The sequence below is a fragment of the Arctopsyche grandis genome, chromosome 5 (genome assembly GCF_051622035.1).
Source record: "Arctopsyche grandis isolate Sample6627 chromosome 5, ASM5162203v2, whole genome shotgun sequence".
In the NCBI taxonomy this organism is placed as follows: Eukaryota; Metazoa; Arthropoda; class Insecta; order Trichoptera; family Hydropsychidae; genus Arctopsyche; species Arctopsyche grandis.
The window spans coordinates 31,512,235-31,530,459 of record NC_135359.1 but is presented as its reverse complement, the minus strand read 5'-3'; the positions used below and the strand labels follow the sequence as shown (position 1 = coordinate 31,530,459).

Here is an 18,225-nt window from a genome sequence, read left to right as displayed (position 1 = left end):
ATAATTTAAAAGGTCAAAATAAAATAATGAAATATTGTTTTAAAAAAAAATACTACTTCCGGTTTACGAATTTTGACCAAAATCTAATTAGCTCTAAGTTGGTACATATAAAATCCAAATATAAATTTTCAGCTCGATACGTTCAGGGTTTTGGACAGAATCGTGCTCACAACGTTTTTGACCTTTCTATGAGGAAAATTCCCACTCCCAGTTTATTAAATTTAGCGATTTTTTTTATTTTCGTTACATTTCGGCATCATCGCGCTTTTGTAAAAACATGCAGAGTCAACCTCGCCTGAAATTATCTTCGCTACTCAAGGGAAACGACCCAATTCAACTCGCTCTATAATTAGGTTAGAGCCGGTAGAAGCTTCCACATAGATGATCTCGTCACTCGGAGACAAAGAATAACCCCGACCTCCCGAAATCAGGATGACATCACTAAGTCAATATACATATAATCCAGAGCATCAGACTCAGATGCCAGATTATATATTTATTTATAGATATTACAATAAAGGTAAGGTAGAAATAAAAAATATATAACACATATAATATATGTACATATACATATATTCACAAAACTTAAATAATAATGCTAGTTTATCAAAATCAATTTACATTGTATGTAAATATGTACATATATACAAAATTATTAGGAAATATGGAGTTACTTATCAATATTTCAAAACATAGAAGTTCTAATTAAACCAGGGCTTTTAAGTCACTTATCTTTATCTTAAGATTCGACTCGATAACTTTAGAGTAAACGATTGTAAATAAATATCACATTTGTGTGGTTTTATTCCAGCATGACTCTTTTGAGTAAACTATGTTTAAAAAATAGAACATTTGTGTTTTAATTCAAGTATGAGATTGCAAGTGTTCGTCAAGAATCCATTTATGAAGAAATGATCTTAAACAAATGTCGTATTTGTATGGTTCATTGTGAGTCTTCATATGTGTTGGTACACACATGATATCTTGGTAGATGACCTCTTCGTGTATATGATTTTAAACAAATATCACATTTATACAGTTTTTCAGTAGAGTGAGATTTCAAATGTCGTCTAAGATAATTTTTTATAGCAAATGTTCTTAAACAAATGTCACATCTATACGGGTTGTCTCCAGTGTGAGACTTCAAATGTACCGTGAGGCCATATTGACGAGTGAAAGATTTTAAGCAAACGGTACATTTGAACGGTTGGACTACAGTGTGAGATTTCCTATGTGTGCCGAGATTACCTTTATGTGTGAATGTTTTTAAACAAATGTCACATTCATATGACTCTTCCCTAGTGTGAGATTTCAAATGTAAAGCAAGGTTATATTGACGAGTGAAAGATTTTGAACAAGTTTCACATTTATATGGCTTTTCCCCTGTATGAGTTCTCGAATGTCTCACAAGGCTAGGCTTTGAACAAAACGATTTTAAACAAACGCCACATTCAAATGTTGTACGATTTTTTTGTTGCAATTGTAAAGACGGGTCTGGAGAATGAATTTCATGGCTTGATTCAGAATGTGTGGAGCATATTTTATCTGGAGTTTTCGTTAACGGAGGTCCTGCCAGTGTAGTTCCAATATCATCTACTATTTTTGTTTTGTTATCACACGAAGTGCCATCCTCCCATATTAAATCTTCCAGTATGACTTCTTCTGGCTTGATTTTAGAACGCTCGCTTAACCTTAGTTTTGATATTTCGTTACTTTGAAGACAGACATCTCGAAAAGCGCTCAATGACTCCAGACTGTTGACGCACGAAAGACACATAATATCCGGTAAGCTGTCATCTTTCGAAATCTGCAAATTTAAAAGGTGGGTAGTAACGATACCTGAGAACAATGATACAGCATAAGGTTAAAAAAAAGTAACTGTCACTGACCTGCAGGTGACAGCAGGTCCAAATGCGTTGCACCAGTGGATGAGGGTCGTCATGGATGGAGACGGAAGACTCGGCAGAAACAGAACAAAGGCAAAGTCTGCACTCCATTGTGCAAAGCACTACTAGAAAGAAAAATGACAAGACTAATGAATGTATGACTTCACCTTCTTTTTGACATTTGCTTTAAATCAGAATGGCAACACGACAGGGTTGTCAATTCCTTGCATGTATAGTATTTGGTGACACGACAACTCGTTCACAGATTTTCCGTAAACCGATGATGCGCTCCAGGCATTACGTATACGGTCATCTCTTTCTCACCCCGTCTGTTCACCATGATCTCGTTTACTCTGCCATTACGTATGCAGCCATCTCTTTCACAGACCATTTTTTCACCGATAACAGACGGTCTGTGAAAGAGATGGCTGCATACGTAATGGGATAGTAAATAAGATCATGGTGAACAGACGGGGTGAGAAAGAGATGGCCGTATACGTAATGCCTGGAGCGCATCATCGGTTTACGGAAAATCTGTGAACGAGTTGTCAGGTAACCATAGTATTTTGCGGTTCGGTGTTACTAGTCAAATGTAAATCGGTCACAGGACAACCGGTCGCTCTAGATCGGTCACGCGTGATCACACGTCACACTAAAACTGGTTACGATAAAACTGGTCACACCCGAAAATTGGTCACGAAAAAACTGGTCCAGTTTTTTCGTGGCCAGCAGCAACCCATGATACTCGAACCCGTGACCACTATTTTCGAAAGCATATATGCTAACCACTAGTCCACGCTGCTGGTTGACATTCATACATGTGTTTCTGCAGTATCTATATATATAAATGAATGTCTGTGTGTGCTTGTCTCGAATAGGCTCCTAAACCACTGAACCGATTACGATGGAACTTTCAGGATTTGTTGTATGCATGTCCGGGAAGATTTCTATGAAAAAAAACGGGAATGGGTGTCATTGCAACGCTATAATTTCAAATGTTTTCGCGTCGCGACCAAGGTGTTCGCTGCCTGCGTTGTTCCGACAAATGGGAACGGGAACGGGAATTGCATTCGTTATTGTGGCGTTGCAACGCATGCCGGGCTCAGCTAGTTTTATATAAAATACAATTCCAAATTACAGTTTGCTGTTTTACAAGTTGTATTCGTGATTCGTTGATATTTGACAGTCAACTTCCTGCGTGCCTCGTAAAATATAATATTTTGCAATCAGTATTGTTACTTCCATTAGTTGAATATGGAATATTTTGTAAGTTCAAAGAAAGCCAAATTTATTTTTTTATTTTTTCAATATAAAATAAAAAAGAAAAATGGGGGCCCTAGGCATGTGCCTAGTTTGCTGCACCTTTATTTTTATTATTATTATTTTATATTACCTGATTACAATGTACATTTATACAAAGGTTATTTGAATTTGCCAACAAATTAAATGACCAGCATTTTATTTTCGGTATATAACTTTCGGTGACTTTTGAATCAAGGGAACAGGAATTATAAAAAATATATAAACATATTTATTACATAAAATATTTTTAATTACAAAATTATATATTATGAAATTTCACAATGACAATCAGTTTTTTCATGTATTTTTAAAATTTGTTTGGGTCTACAGGCGTATGCTGAAGATGCCGTGGACCAAAACAGTATCAAATGAAGCTGTCCTCGACATGATAGGGAGAGCTAGGCAACTTGTTACTCACACACATGATACGGGGTCCAAAATACGAATGTCTCCGTTTGATAACCATGGGAAAAATAGAAGGTAGAAAATGGATTGGCAGAAAGAAATTGTCTTGAATTTAGAAAATTGAAATATGAAATCAACAGCCGCGCTACAGACTTGTCGCGCAAAGCTACCATAGAAGACGACCGCGGGCAAACGGTTAAGCAAATGAAAAACTTGTGCAATTTAATTCAAGCATAAGATTTCATGTATTCACCAAGAATCCACTTATGAAGAAATGGTTTTGAACAAATGTTACATTTGTATGGCTCAGTGTGAAACTTCATACGTGTTGGTACATACATGATATCTTGGTAGATTACCTCTTCGTGTATATGATTTTAAACAAATATCACATTGATACAGTTTATCTTTAGAGTGAGATTTCGAATGTTGTTTAAGGTAAGTTTCTGCAGCAAATGTTTTTAAACAAATGTCACATTTATACGGCTTGTCACCAGAGTGAGATTCCAAATGTCGTCTAAGATAATTTTTTACGGGAAATGTTTTTAAACAAACGTTACATGTATACGGGTTGTTTCCAGTGTGAGATTTCGAATGTATTGTAAGGCCGTATTTACGAGTAAAAGATTTTGAACAGATGTCGCATTTGAACGGTTGGACGATAGGGTGAGATTTCCGATGCATAACAAGATCGTCTTTTTGTGTAAATATTTTTAAACAAATGTTACATTTATGCGGGTTTTTTTCAGTGTGAGATTTCAAATGTACTGCAAGGCTATATTGACGAGTAAAAGATTTTGAACAAATGTCGCATTTAAATGGCTTTTCCCCCATATGAGTTCTGGAATGTCTCACAAGGCTGGGTTTTAAAGTAAACGACTTCAAACAAACGCCACATTCAAAAGGTGTACGATTTTGTTGTGTTAACTGTAATCCAAACATAGGGACAGACGGATCTAGGGAATTAATTTCATGACTTGATTCAGAATGTGTGGAGCATATTTCATCTGCAGCTTTTGGTAATAGAGATTCTGTCGGTGGAGTTTCAATATCATGTACCGTTTTTGTTCTGTTACCAGACGAAGTAACATCCTCCCATATTAAATCTTCCAATATGACTTCTTCCGGCTTGATTTTCGGACAATCGTTTAATCTCAGTTTCGACATTTCGTCACTTTTAAGACAGATGTCTCGAAAACTGCTCAACGATACCAGACTTTTGACACACGAAAGACACATAACATCTGGTAAGCTGTCACCTTTCATAACCTGCAAATGAAAAAGGTAGGTTGTAATGATACCTGAGAACAATGATACAGCATAGGGTTAAAAAAAAGTAACTGTCACTGACCTGCAGGTGACAGCAGGTCCAAATGCGTTGCACCAGTGGATCAGGGTCGTCATGGATGGAGACGGAAGACTCGGCAGAAACAGAACAAAGGCAAAGTCTGCACTCCATTGTGTAGAACACCACTCGACAGAAAAACGACAAAACAAGTCTAATAAACGTTTGACTTCAACTTCTTTTTGACATTTGCAAATGTCAAAAAGAAGGTGAATCAATTGTTGTCAATTTTCTTTGGCAACAAATTAAATGGCCAGTATTTTAATCAATTTCGGTAAGTATACAAATCAGTTTTCTACCAGTATTTTATTACAAAATGGTCAGTATTTTATTATTATATGTCAAATGGTATAAATAACAAATGGACAGTATAAAAATCACATTTGACGGGCTGAAAACCAGACTGGTACAAATGACATATATGCTATTATTTTAGCACTTAAACCAGATTTTTTTAAAAATGTCACTTGTACAAGTCTGGTTTTCAGCCCTTCATTTATCAGAACAAATAGCAATGCGTGTTGCAGGGAATTAATTGTCTATTAAGATCGTATCAACCTTAATCCCAACCAAAAAAAGTAATACCGAGCATTCGGCAAAATTAAACTTATCATTTAACCTAAATACTGACCATTTAATATAAATATTTACATTTTATTATTTATACTGATTACTTGTAAACTGAACGATGAATACTGGCGTTTTATAAATACTGACTTTTCATATTTAAATACTGACAAAAATACTTACCAGTAAAACACAAGCCTTAGAATTTCATTAGAATTTTTCCGTAAATTTTTGATTTGATTGAATTCTGACTTTTAGTAATAATGGTATTCGTATGGGAATTAGCTTTGTAGCCTAGAAGAATCCATGTATGAATGATTAGTATGGCATGCATGAGTCGAAGAATGGTAGAGTTGTCATCTTGTCATGTGACGCGGAAGCCATTAGTTCCCTGTGGTTCAGTGAGTTGCATTTCACTATATCGCCTTTGTCCCCTAACAACCAGATGCTACATTATTGTGAAATTTCCATGTTTTCTATGGTTATTCACCTGCGTGCAAATAATTTTGCACAGCCCCCTCTCTTATTTTTATAAAAACATTTCATACAAAATATGGCAAAAAAATAAAATTATACGGTGAATTAAAAAAAATTGTTTAACTCAACCTCATACACATTTCCACATTTCCAAAAAATGTAGACAGATTCCAAATGCTTGGATCTCTACAATGAAACTTTAAGTTTAAAGCGTTGTGAAAACCTTTACAACAGTTTTCAATTGTAAAGAGAGGTGAGCTTCCTGCAACTCCCTAAATATGTTGTACGGACGCCAGGGGTTCTCAATCGAGATGCCACCTGATGTCATGATGTTTGTAGAGTTGCTCAGCGGTAAGGGTGGAGTGGCTTTCCTCACGGTGTCTTCCTTCGTCGTCTGTGGTCTGGTCTCTGCTGATGATGGCTCTGCTCTGTCTCCCTCTCTCGTACCGTGTGCGTATGTAAGCGTGATGTTGCTAGATGGAAAATGGAGGGAGATTGTATATAATGAAAAACAGGTTGTAAATCTGTATGTGATCAACCGTATTTTTAGGTTAAATGTACAGAGAGCAAGCAGGGGGGAGTTCGTATACAATGGTAGCACGTGTGCTTGAGGTTATGATACCAAACCCGCGTGGCTACGTTTTCTGCCTTCGGGACGAAGACAGGCCAGGCTTCCTCACTCCACCCCGGAAGAATACTGGAGCTGGTCTCCAAGTATCGTCAAATTAAAGTTTCTTCATCAGAGGCAGCGCTGCTTTTAGGGGGGGGGGGGGACACCACCGTCGGGCAAGTAAATTAGGGTGCGGTTTGATGTTTTTAAATTAGATTTTGCCATTTTTTAAATTATTTTAATTTTAAATTAGAACGCCAAAGGTGCTTGCTACAAAATTTTAGATTACTTTCTATGCTCGACAAATTTTACTCATCAGGCGAAGACGCATTGCCTTTGTATTATATTTCTATTATGACTCTTAAAAAAATAGTTTCACATTTTCGAAACATGTTTGAAAATAAGTAGAGAACGAAATAAAAAACGATAGCATTCACAGTACTCGGAGAAGAATGCAACTACCTGCCCTTCCTTTATTAATGTACCCTCACTGTTTCCGGCTATCGGCAATTTTAGTTGACCATTGGCTGTCGAAACGACAGTCGATAGTTGTTACATTAGGACGTGTCATTTTCTTGCCTAAAATTCGCACCGCTATCTTTATTTTCGCCTTTATCTGTCGTGCCTGCAGTGCTAGGTTACAGGTGTGCTATTCGAGATTTCGGATATTTACTTTATCTATATATGTAGTAACAATATATGAAGTTTTGTGATCACGAGAAAATTAAAACTCAGAATCGATCACTGATTACTAGAGGTAGGATAGTCACAGTGCTATCCATTGTTCGGCAAACCTTTAACAATGCATTTACAACCTTTGAACAATACACGGCCCCCTCAGGCTCCGGTGACTACTGATTACCTTTTCATGATCTAGAAAAAATGGGTGTGCGTGTCTGTGTATTTTTTGAACACCGTTAGTCCTATGGAATTGAAACTTAGTATCGGTTACTGAAATGCTTATCGATTTTTTTTTCAAATTTTCAAGTTGACCAGAAGTGGTACCTCCCTTATACATAGGTGTCCTCTTTACAAGGCTTATCCATGTGTTTTTTTTTTCAATTATCACCTAAATTTGTTTTGTTGAAATCGGTTTGCATGTTTGGTTTTTGATAATATTTATTTATTTAAATATTTTACAGATATTACAATAATAAATATAACGACTTTTTAGAACGAATGGTTGTAAAAAATATTGCATCTGTGTGGTTTTAATATATGTAGTATGAGCCTTCATGTGTGTATCAATATGACTTTTTGAGTAAATAATTTTAAACAAATGAAACACTTGCATGAATTAATCCAAGCATGAGATTTCTCATATTCAACGAGAATCCATTTACGAAGAAATGACTTTAAACAAATGTCATATTTATTTTATTACAATCAATGTACACTCGTCATTACAGATCGCTCCAATGCGACGAGTGTACGAGAACGGTCAGACAACGTATACAGTACGTTCAATAAACATCGAATACAATAATTAATCAAGTACAGAAATAATAATCATAGAGACATCTATGGATTATTTTTAGATTTTGTGCACAATTATTATTACTATTTTTATACACATAATAAACACGAAATTATAGAGACATCTATAGATTTCAGATTTGTGCATAATTTTTACAAATTATACAAGATTTTTGTGAAAACAGGAAATGATCACAGGAAATTTTCAAGAATCGTTTCAACAATGATCAGATAAAATTGGCAAACTCTGATAGAGAAACGATCGATTTGGAGTCACAAACCCCCAAATCTAACCAGCAGTTTTTTTGGTGAATCGAACCATCGATTGTGCTAAGTGGTGCTAAATATATACGCTACCATTAAGCCAAACTGCTGGCTTAATGGTAGCGTAAGCCAAATTTGTATGGCTCAGTGTGAAACTTCATATGTGTTGGTACACATATGATATCTTGGTAAATTACCCTTCCGTGTATATGATTTTAAACAAATATCACAATAGTACAGTTTTTCTGTAGTGTGCGTTTTCAAATGTACCCCAAGGCTATATTGACGAGTAAAAGATTTTGAACAAATGTCACATTTAAATGGCTTTTCTTCGATGTGAGTTTTGGAATGTCTCACAAGGCTAGATTTTAATCTATACGATTTTAAACAAACGCCACATTCAAAGGCTGTGCGATTTTGTTGTGTCAACTGTAATCCAAGCACATGGAGAGATGAATCTAGGGAATTAATTTCATGACTAGATTCAGAATGTGTGGAGCATATTTCATCTGCAGTTTTCGGTAACAGAGATTCTGTCAGTGGAGTTCCAATATCATCTACCATTTTTGTTTTGTTATCACACGAAGCAGCATCCTCCCATATAAAATCTTCCAGTATGACTTCTTCTGGCTTGATATTCGGACAATCATTTAATCTCAGTTTCGATATTTCGTCACTTTTAAGACAGATGTCTCGAAAACTGCTCAACGATTCCAAACTTTTGACACACGAAAGACACATAACATCTGGTAAGCTGTCACCTTTCATAACCTGCAAATGAAAAAGGTAGGTTGTAATGATATCCGAGAACAATGATACAGCGTAAGGTTAAAAGTAACTGTCACTGACCTGCAGGTGACAGCAGGTCCAAATGCGTTGCACAAGTGGATGAGGGTCGTTATGGATGGAGACGGAAGACTCTGCAGAAACAGTACAAAGGCAAAGTCTGCACTCCATTGTGCAAAACACCACTCGACAGAAACACGACAACAAGACTAATAATCGTGTTAAGATTAAACAAGACTAACCTTCTTTTTGAGATTCGCAAATGTCAAAAAGAAGAAGATGAATCAAAAAACACGAACAAGGATAAGTTGGCATCAATTTTCTTTGATATAAAACAGATTTCGACCGTATTATAGTCTTAATTTCGAATATATTCCTTTATGACAGATGTCAAACTGCATAGTAGTGTCGTGCAGAAAAATAATGGTGGTGGGGATGAATACACCGTCCATACCAACTTAACGCATAAGCACCCTGACGAAATCGGAATGCGATGCGTCTCGATGCAGATATGAAATGTCAATCCAATACGCTGAAACGTTTTCGAGAAAAACATAAAAACAACCTTGATCTTCTACAGTAAAATTACTACTTTCAGTTGAGGAAAAAATATTTAAAAAATATCACGGTATAAAATTAATAATTTATATTGTAACGAACGTGTTTACGCGGGTATAGGTCTGCTCATATCTATCCAGCACGACCCAAATCCTGCAAGTACGGACAGAATTCTTTAGTACTGTTGCGTGGACGTGAAGAGGGGGCTTCCAGAATCGGAGTGAAAGACACAGGACGGTTATAGTGGCGGTTTAAGGTCTGTTCATGCCTAGTCAGCACGTACCGACTTCAGCAGGTATCCGGCCGTACGAAAAGTATTCTTTGGTACATTTTGTATAGGTATATTCATACCAACCGTCACGTTTACGCCACGGCAGGCTTACAGCAGTACCCGACATTTCCTGTTCATACCTTACAGCAACATCCGTCAACGTATCGTATCCATTTTTTTGGCCATCGTGGAAATATACACGAGAATTACGTGCCATGAGTCTGCCGTTTTGCTATTTTGGACCAATTATCGATAGTGACAGTTGACAGCTGTTCAATCTTTCGACATGGTTTTGGCGCAAAAATATTTAAAAAAAATTTAAATTTTTTACGGAAATATTTAAAAAAAATTTGTCCATCATCCACAAGCTCGTTATACAGTGTCCAAAACTCTTCTTCGGTTTTTCTATTTTTTAACATGGGATGCACATCAAAACGCGTTCGTGCTTTTTTATTGCCTTCTTGAGCTTCTTCTTCCAACAACAACGCGATTTTGCATAATCTTTCTCACCCCGTCTGTTCACCATGATCTCGTTTACTCTGCCATTACGTATGCAGCCATCTCTTTCACAGACCATTTTTTCACCGATAACAGACGGTCTGTGAAAGAGATGGCTGCATACGTAATGGGATAGTAAATAAGATCATGGTGAACAGACGGGGTGAGAAAGAGATGGCCGTATACGTAATGCCTGGAGCGCATCATCGGTTTACGGAAAATCTGTGAACGAGTTGTCAGGTAACCATAGTATTTTGCGGTTCGGTGTTACTAGTCAAATGTAAATCGGTCACAGGACAACCGGTCGCTCTAGATCGGTCACGCGTGATCACACGTCACACTAAAACTGGTTACGATAAAACTGGTCACACCCGAAAATTGGTCACGAAAAAACTGGTCCAGTTTTTTCGTGGCCAGCAGCAACCCATGATACTCGAACCCGTGACCACTATTTTCGAAAGCATATATGCTAACCACTAGTCCACGCTGCTGGTTGACATTCATACATGTGTTTCTGCAGTATCTATATATATAAATGAATGTCTGTGTGTGCTTGTCTCGAATAGGCTCCTAAACCACTGAACCGATTACGATGGAACTTTCAGGATTTGTTGTATGCATGTCCGGGAAGATTTCTATGAAAAAAAACGGGAATGGGTGTCATTGCAACGCTATAATTTCAAATGTTTTCGCGTCGCGACCAAGGTGTTCGCTGCCTGCGTTGTTCCGACAAATGGGAACGGGAACGGGAATTGCATTCGTTATTGTGGCGTTGCAACGCATGCCGGGCTCAGCTAGTTTTATATAAAATACAATTCCAAATTACAGTTTGCTGTTTTACAAGTTGTATTCGTGATTCGTTGATATTTGACAGTCAACTTCCTGCGTGCCTCGTAAAATATAATATTTTGCAATCAGTATTGTTACTTCCATTAGTTGAATATGGAATATTTTGTAAGTTCAAAGAAAGCCAAATTTATTTTTTTATTTTTTCAATATAAAATAAAAAAGAAAAATGGGGGCCCTAGGCATGTGCCTAGTTTGCTGCACCTTTATTTTTATTATTATTATTTTATATTACCTGATTACAATGTACATTTATACAAAGGTTATTTGAATTTGCCAACAAATTAAATGACCAGCATTTTATTTTCGGTATATAACTTTCGGTGACTTTTGAATCAAGGGAACAGGAATTATAAAAAATATATAAACATATTTATTACATAAAATATTTTTAATTACAAAATTATATATTATGAAATTTCACAATGACAATCAGTTTTTTCATGTATTTTTAAACAATAATTAATCAAGTACAGAAATAATAATCATAGAGACATCTATGGATTATTTTTAGATTTTGTGCACAATTATTATTACTATTTTTATACACATAATAAACACGAAATTATAGAGACATCTATAGATTTCAGATTTGTGCATAATTTTTACAAATTATACAAGATTTTTGTGAAAACAGGAAATGATCACAGGAAATTTTCAAGAATCGTTTCAACAATGATCAGATAAAATTGGCAAACTCTGATAGAGAAACGATCGATTTGGAGTCACAAACCCCCAAATCTAACCAGCAGTTTTTTTGGTGAATCGAACCATCGATTGTGCTAAGTGGTGCTAAATATATACGCTACCATTAAGCCAAACTGCTGGCTTAATGGTAGCGTAAGCCAAATTTGTATGGCTCAGTGTGAAACTTCATATGTGTTGGTACACATATGATATCTTGGTAAATTACCCTTCCGTGTATATGATTTTAAACAAATATCACAATAGTACAGTTTTTCTGTAGTGTGCGTTTTCAAATGTACCCCAAGGCTATATTGACGAGTAAAAGATTTTGAACAAATGTCACATTTAAATGGCTTTTCTTCGATGTGAGTTTTGGAATGTCTCACAAGGCTAGATTTTAATCTATACGATTTTAAACAAACGCCACATTCAAAGGCTGTGCGATTTTGTTGTGTCAACTGTAATCCAAGCACATGGAGAGATGAATCTAGGGAATTAATTTCATGACTAGATTCAGAATGTGTGGAGCATATTTCATCTGCAGTTTTCGGTAACAGAGATTCTGTCAGTGGAGTTCCAATATCATCTACCATTTTTGTTTTGTTATCACACGAAGCAGCATCCTCCCATATAAAATCTTCCAGTATGACTTCTTCTGGCTTGATATTCGGACAATCATTTAATCTCAGTTTCGATATTTCGTCACTTTTAAGACAGATGTCTCGAAAACTGCTCAACGATTCCAAACTTTTGACACACGAAAGACACATAACATCTGGTAAGCTGTCACCTTTCATAACCTGCAAATGAAAAAGGTAGGTTGTAATGATATCCGAGAACAATGATACAGCGTAAGGTTAAAAGTAACTGTCACTGACCTGCAGGTGACAGCAGGTCCAAATGCGTTGCACAAGTGGATGAGGGTCGTTATGGATGGAGACGGAAGACTCTGCAGAAACAGTACAAAGGCAAAGTCTGCACTCCATTGTGCAAAACACCACTCGACAGAAACACGACAACAAGACTAATAATCGTGTTAAGATTAAACAAGACTAACCTTCTTTTTGAGATTCGCAAATGTCAAAAAGAAGAAGATGAATCAAAAAACACGAACAAGGATAAGTTGGCATCAATTTTCTTTGATATAAAACAGATTTCGACCGTATTATAGTCTTAATTTCGAATATATTCCTTTATGACAGATGTCAAACTGCATAGTAGTGTCGTGCAGAAAAATAATGGTGGTGGGGATGAATACACCGTCCATACCAACTTAACGCATAAGCACCCTGACGAAATCGGAATGCGATGCGTCTCGATGCAGATATGAAATGTCAATCCAATACGCTGAAACGTTTTCGAGAAAAACATAAAAACAACCTTGATCTTCTACAGTAAAATTACTACTTTCAGTTGAGGAAAAAATATTTAAAAAATATCACGGTATAAAATTAATAATTTATATTGTAACGAACGTGTTTACGCGGGTATAGGTCTGCTCATATCTATCCAGCACGACCCAAATCCTGCAAGTACGGACAGAATTCTTTAGTACTGTTGCGTGGACGTGAAGAGGGGGCTTCCAGAATCGGAGTGAAAGACACAGGACGGTTATAGTGGCGGTTTAAGGTCTGTTCATGCCTAGTCAGCACGTACCGACTTCAGCAGGTATCCGGCCGTACGAAAAGTATTCTTTGGTACATTTTGTATAGGTATATTCATACCAACCGTCACGTTTACGCCACGGCAGGCTTACAGCAGTACCCGACATTTCCTGTTCATACCTTACAGCAACATCCGTCAACGTATCGTATCCATTTTTTTGGCCATCGTGGAAATATACACGAGAATTACGTGCCATGAGTCTGCCGTTTTGCTATTTTGGACCAATTATCGATAGTGACAGTTGACAGCTGTTCAATCTTTCGACATGGTTTTGGCGCAAAAATATTTAAAAAAAATTTAAATTTTTTACGGAAATATTTAAAAAAAATTTGTCCATCATCCACAAGCTCGTTATACAGTGTCCAAAACTCTTCTTCGGTTTTTCTATTTTTTAACATGGGATGCACATCAAAACGCGTTCGTGCTTTTTTATTGCCTTCTTGAGCTTCTTCTTCCAACAACAACGCGATTTTGCATAATTTTTCGTTCGATAAACGTCGAACAATTTTTGCTGACTTGTATTCTGACGCGTTGCTACGAATGCACGTGTATGCATTCATATAGCCAGCAGCATAGCTCGGACGTTAAGCTTCTGCTTACCGTCAAGAAGGTGCCGGGTTCTATCCCTGAATGAAAATGAATTTTTCAGAGTATGCTGTTGGTCAGACCTGGATTTGTGACTCCAGGTTGATCGTTTCCTATCAGAGTTTGCCAATTTTCTCTGATTTCATTGTTGAAACGGTTCCCGGAAAAAAAAATTGGCTAAAAATCCTTCCTACCTACTATGTCACCACTATTTGAAAAATTTGATTGATGTACAATAAAAATTTATGTACAATTCATAGATGTCTCGTTAATTTGCGAGTTTTTTCAGTGTCTCGCAATTCAACGACTTATAATAAAAATGCTGTATTTGTATTTGTAATTGGCCAGGAAGGCGCATTGGGATTTACCTGTAAGGCCTTCCTGGTATATATGTAAAATAAAAATAAATAAAATAAAATATTGTAAGTACTCGACAATACGACGTAAGCAATATTGCGCCGTATCGTCATGGCCTGTAATGTATAAGTAAGCCGATTTTGCCTTGCACTCGGCCAAAGTGCTGTGAACGTGACGTGACCACGACGTGTAGGTAGATATGAATAGAAATGTAATAAAATGACATATTTGAAACGGAGTCGTGCAGTGCTGAAGCCGTGCAGTGCTGTTAAGTATGAACTGACCTTTATTCGTGTGCTCTCGGCGATGCTGCAGGCTGGAATGAATGCCAGGCCGAGAACGCCCAATATTTATACCCGTTGGGCACAATACACATACATACATATCTCAACAATCATTGGTCAATGAGTCAGATGATCCCTTTGGCCGTTGCATACGGCTGATTCATTCGTGGAGGCCATTTTGGCGGGAACGAGAGATCAGGTGATCTGCGCTAGTAAACCATCGTTCCACGAGCGCCTCTCATCTAATCTCTACGTTACAGTACATTCTATATGGACGCGCATGAATGCGTAAATGCGCATGCGCGAATGGAGTATGAATACGTCCATATAATGTACCAAAGAATACTATCCACACTTGCATGACACCTGCAGGATACGGGTTCTGCTGGATAGGTATTATGGGGGATGAACGAATGAGACGACTGGCATGTTGATGCACGTGCTTTATTTATGACAGCTGAAGACAGGGTGAGGTAGCTACTCTGAACACACGTCGAGTTGGTCTCCACTCGCAGGAAGGTGACCAAACTCGACCATATCGTATAGCGAGCCGCCACATCACTCCCCCCCAGCATCAGCGATACAAAAATTACAAAAAAAAACACAAATTTTACAAAAGGAAAAAATTATTGTTACACAAAGAAAGAGAAAAAAATTGTTAACGAGTGTACCGCCCTGGATGGTCGGTACATTCGAGGGCGGTGACGTCGCGAGCAGGACGATGGGTCGTCCGGTGGTCATCGGTGGTGGCGATGTGATGCTGCGCGCCTGCGCCGCTCGTCCGTGACTGTCGGTTTGTGGGGCGGCAGGAGCATCGATATGGTTGATGATGGTACTCCGAGCTGGACCGTGGGTCGTTGTGGCTCGTGGAGGTGTTGTGGCAACTGCCACCCGTCTCGGCGTGACGACGCTCGTGGAGACGGACGGGGCCTCGATGATGGTGCTGAGGTGGTGTGTGTCGTGATGAATGTTGATGATGATGAATGGCGGTTCGTTCATATACACTGCGGCGCTGACGTTGACGTCGTGGCTGGACTCGCTAGTTGTAGGTAGGTAGGTAGCCATTGTCCGCTCGGTTGTTGTTGTTGTGTTGCGACAAAGGCGGCGGATAGCTTACCCGCCTGGTTCGGCGAGGCTGGGATGGGCGGCATGCTGAGTTAATCGAGGCTGCGTGGCTCGATATCGGGGGTCACCAGTTATGGGGGATGAACGAATGAGACGACTGGCATGTTGATGCACGTGCTTTATTTATGACAGAGTGAGGTAGCTACTCTGAACACACGTCGAGTTGGTCCCCACTCGCAGGAAGGTGACCAAACTCGACCATGTCGTATAGCGAGCCGCCACAGTATGAACAGACCTTAATTGGGTGCCAATACGCGTGACAGTGCAAATGTATGAAGTCATGCGCCGGGCTGAATGTGTTAAATCAAACCCCTTGGGTCTATCGGCTTTGTCGCCTCCCCCAAGTTATTGCTGTCGGTTCCCTCATCACTGAGGATCGTGAATATGATGTCCGGTCAACCAGCTGTCTCCATTCAGTTCTAAATTCGGCCAGGCGAAGACTCGCTACCGTGGAAGCGCCCGTCGCTGCAAATACTTGGTCAGTCCAGCGTGCGGGGGATTTGCCTCTGGCTCTTCTGCCTTCGACGCTACCAACCACAACCAACCGCTACAGGCGCTCCTCACCTCTTCGTGCAATGTGGCCGAAGAACTGCAATATAAGTTTCAGGCATATTGTTGACAGTCTATCCTTGATTTTTAATTCTTCAAGAATAGACACATTCGTGCGTTTGTCGGTCCAAGGCACGCGCAGTAGCCGTCTCCAGGACCACATCTCGAAGGCATCGATTCTCCGTCTATCCGCCGCCTTCATGGTTCACGTCTCGACACCATAAAGGCAGACAGAATAAACGAAACGGATTTTGACAGCAGTTGTAATGGCTCTATTCTTCCAAATCTTCGTTAGTTGTGACATTGCCGATTTTGCTAATGTAATCCGGCGCCGTATTTCCAATTCGCTGCCGCCGTTGTTAGATATGAGTGACCCCAGATAGACAAAATTATCAACCACATCTATACCGTTTAAAGCTGAGTTGTTGTTTTGCAGCTGTTGGTGACGGTCAATTATCATAATTTTTGTTTTGGGGCGTTTTATCTGGAGGCCAAGCACATTACTCTCTGTCTCAACACGACGGATCAGTTCGGCCATTTCTTCATGATTATTAGTTATGAGCGTTGTGTCATCCGCATACCGAAGATTGGATAGTTTTTTTCCACCAATGGACACTCCACCTGAACGATAGCTTCAGCAGCTGTAATGTGTGTATATGTATGGGTGACCAATGGCTGTCTGTGTGTGTCGTCGTTTCGATCAGCTTGCTCTGGAACGGTGCGGGGTGGGGGAATTATACAAAAGAGGAACGGTTATGATCTCGTTTTTATTGATGAGTAGATGGCGCGCCGGGGAGTTTCTCGGCGCCTGTGCCCCTTTATGGCGGAGGCTGTGGATCGAGTAGGCTGTGGCTGGTCAGGAAGGGTAGACCAGCCACGCCAAGACCTTCTCGGTCGGAGTCTCACGAGCGTCTGAGAGCTCGCCGTGTTCGAGTATAGTCGGTAGACATAGTCGGTGAGGCACGACTATGGAAGAAGCCATACTCCTTCTATTATGGAGGGCTTCTATGATGCTGTAGGAATCTCGTCGTCGTCATCGTCATCGAAACCTTCGAGAATATTCCGCAACAACAAAATACATCGAGCGGAACAGCATCAAGCATTCCAGAAAATTCTACGCCTCGACGAAAGCAAATTCCTTTCGTACGCATCAACAACTAAATGCTTGCACGCATCAATAACCACTTCCATCAAGCGTTCCAGAAAATTCTACGCCTCGACAAAAGTGCATTCCTTTCTTACGCATCAACAAACCACCACCATCGGTCAGGCGATTCCAGAAACACTATAAAAGGAGGTACAACCCAAACAACGCCAGTCGACCCACAGCAGCAAGCGTCGACATACAGCTCCTGACCAGCCACCACTACACTACGCGGACTTGGAAGATCAACCAGCCGGACGAGCCAGCAACACACTGCCGCATCCAGAGACCTTCTGAACATAGCTGAATGCCGAGCCAGCAACACTCTACCATATCCAGAGACCGCTGAACGACATACTTTTGCCCACAAATACCATACCTTTGTACAACCATAGGCAAACAATAAAACTTTATAAAACTAGCACAACAGTGTTTCGTTAGGCTGGGATACGGTCAACATATACCTACCCCGCCTACAATGCCAATGAGCGCTCGCCGTGATCGCTTGGGTGGATCACGGGGCCAGCCTGCCTTAGTT

At 39.1% G+C, this 18,225-nt stretch overlaps 3 protein-coding genes across 3 annotated transcripts; all 3 read right to left on the bottom strand.

The window, feature by feature from the left end:
• Positions 1 to 241: 241 nt before the first annotated feature.
• Positions 242 to 3,575, bottom strand: LOC143912409 (uncharacterized). The gene is made up of 4 exons (XM_077431685.1): positions 3,517 to 3,575; positions 2,211 to 2,314; positions 1,890 to 2,011; positions 242 to 1,807 (listed from the first exon to the last, which is right to left on the bottom strand). The coding sequence occupies exons 1-4, from the start codon at positions 3,573 to 3,575 to the stop codon at positions 944 to 946; spliced, it is 1,149 nt and encodes a 382-aa protein (XP_077287811.1). The 3' UTR covers positions 242 to 943.
• Positions 3,423 to 5,272, bottom strand: LOC143912009 (uncharacterized). The gene is made up of 2 exons (XM_077431116.1): positions 4,945 to 5,272; positions 3,423 to 4,862 (listed from the first exon to the last, which is right to left on the bottom strand). Exons 1-2 carry the CDS (start codon positions 5,050 to 5,052, stop codon positions 3,900 to 3,902), a joined length of 1,071 nt encoding a protein of 356 aa, XP_077287242.1. The 5' UTR covers positions 5,053 to 5,272; the 3' UTR covers positions 3,423 to 3,899.
• A 2,614-nt stretch (positions 5,273 to 7,886) lies between these two features.
• On the bottom strand, positions 7,887 to 9,525 carry LOC143912012 (uncharacterized). The gene is made up of 2 exons (XM_077431120.1): positions 9,182 to 9,525; positions 7,887 to 9,103 (listed from the first exon to the last, which is right to left on the bottom strand). The coding sequence occupies exons 1-2, from the start codon at positions 9,287 to 9,289 to the stop codon at positions 8,477 to 8,479; spliced, it is 735 nt and encodes a 244-aa protein (XP_077287246.1). The 5' UTR covers positions 9,290 to 9,525; the 3' UTR covers positions 7,887 to 8,476.
• Between the last annotated feature and the right edge of the window lie 8,700 nt (positions 9,526 to 18,225).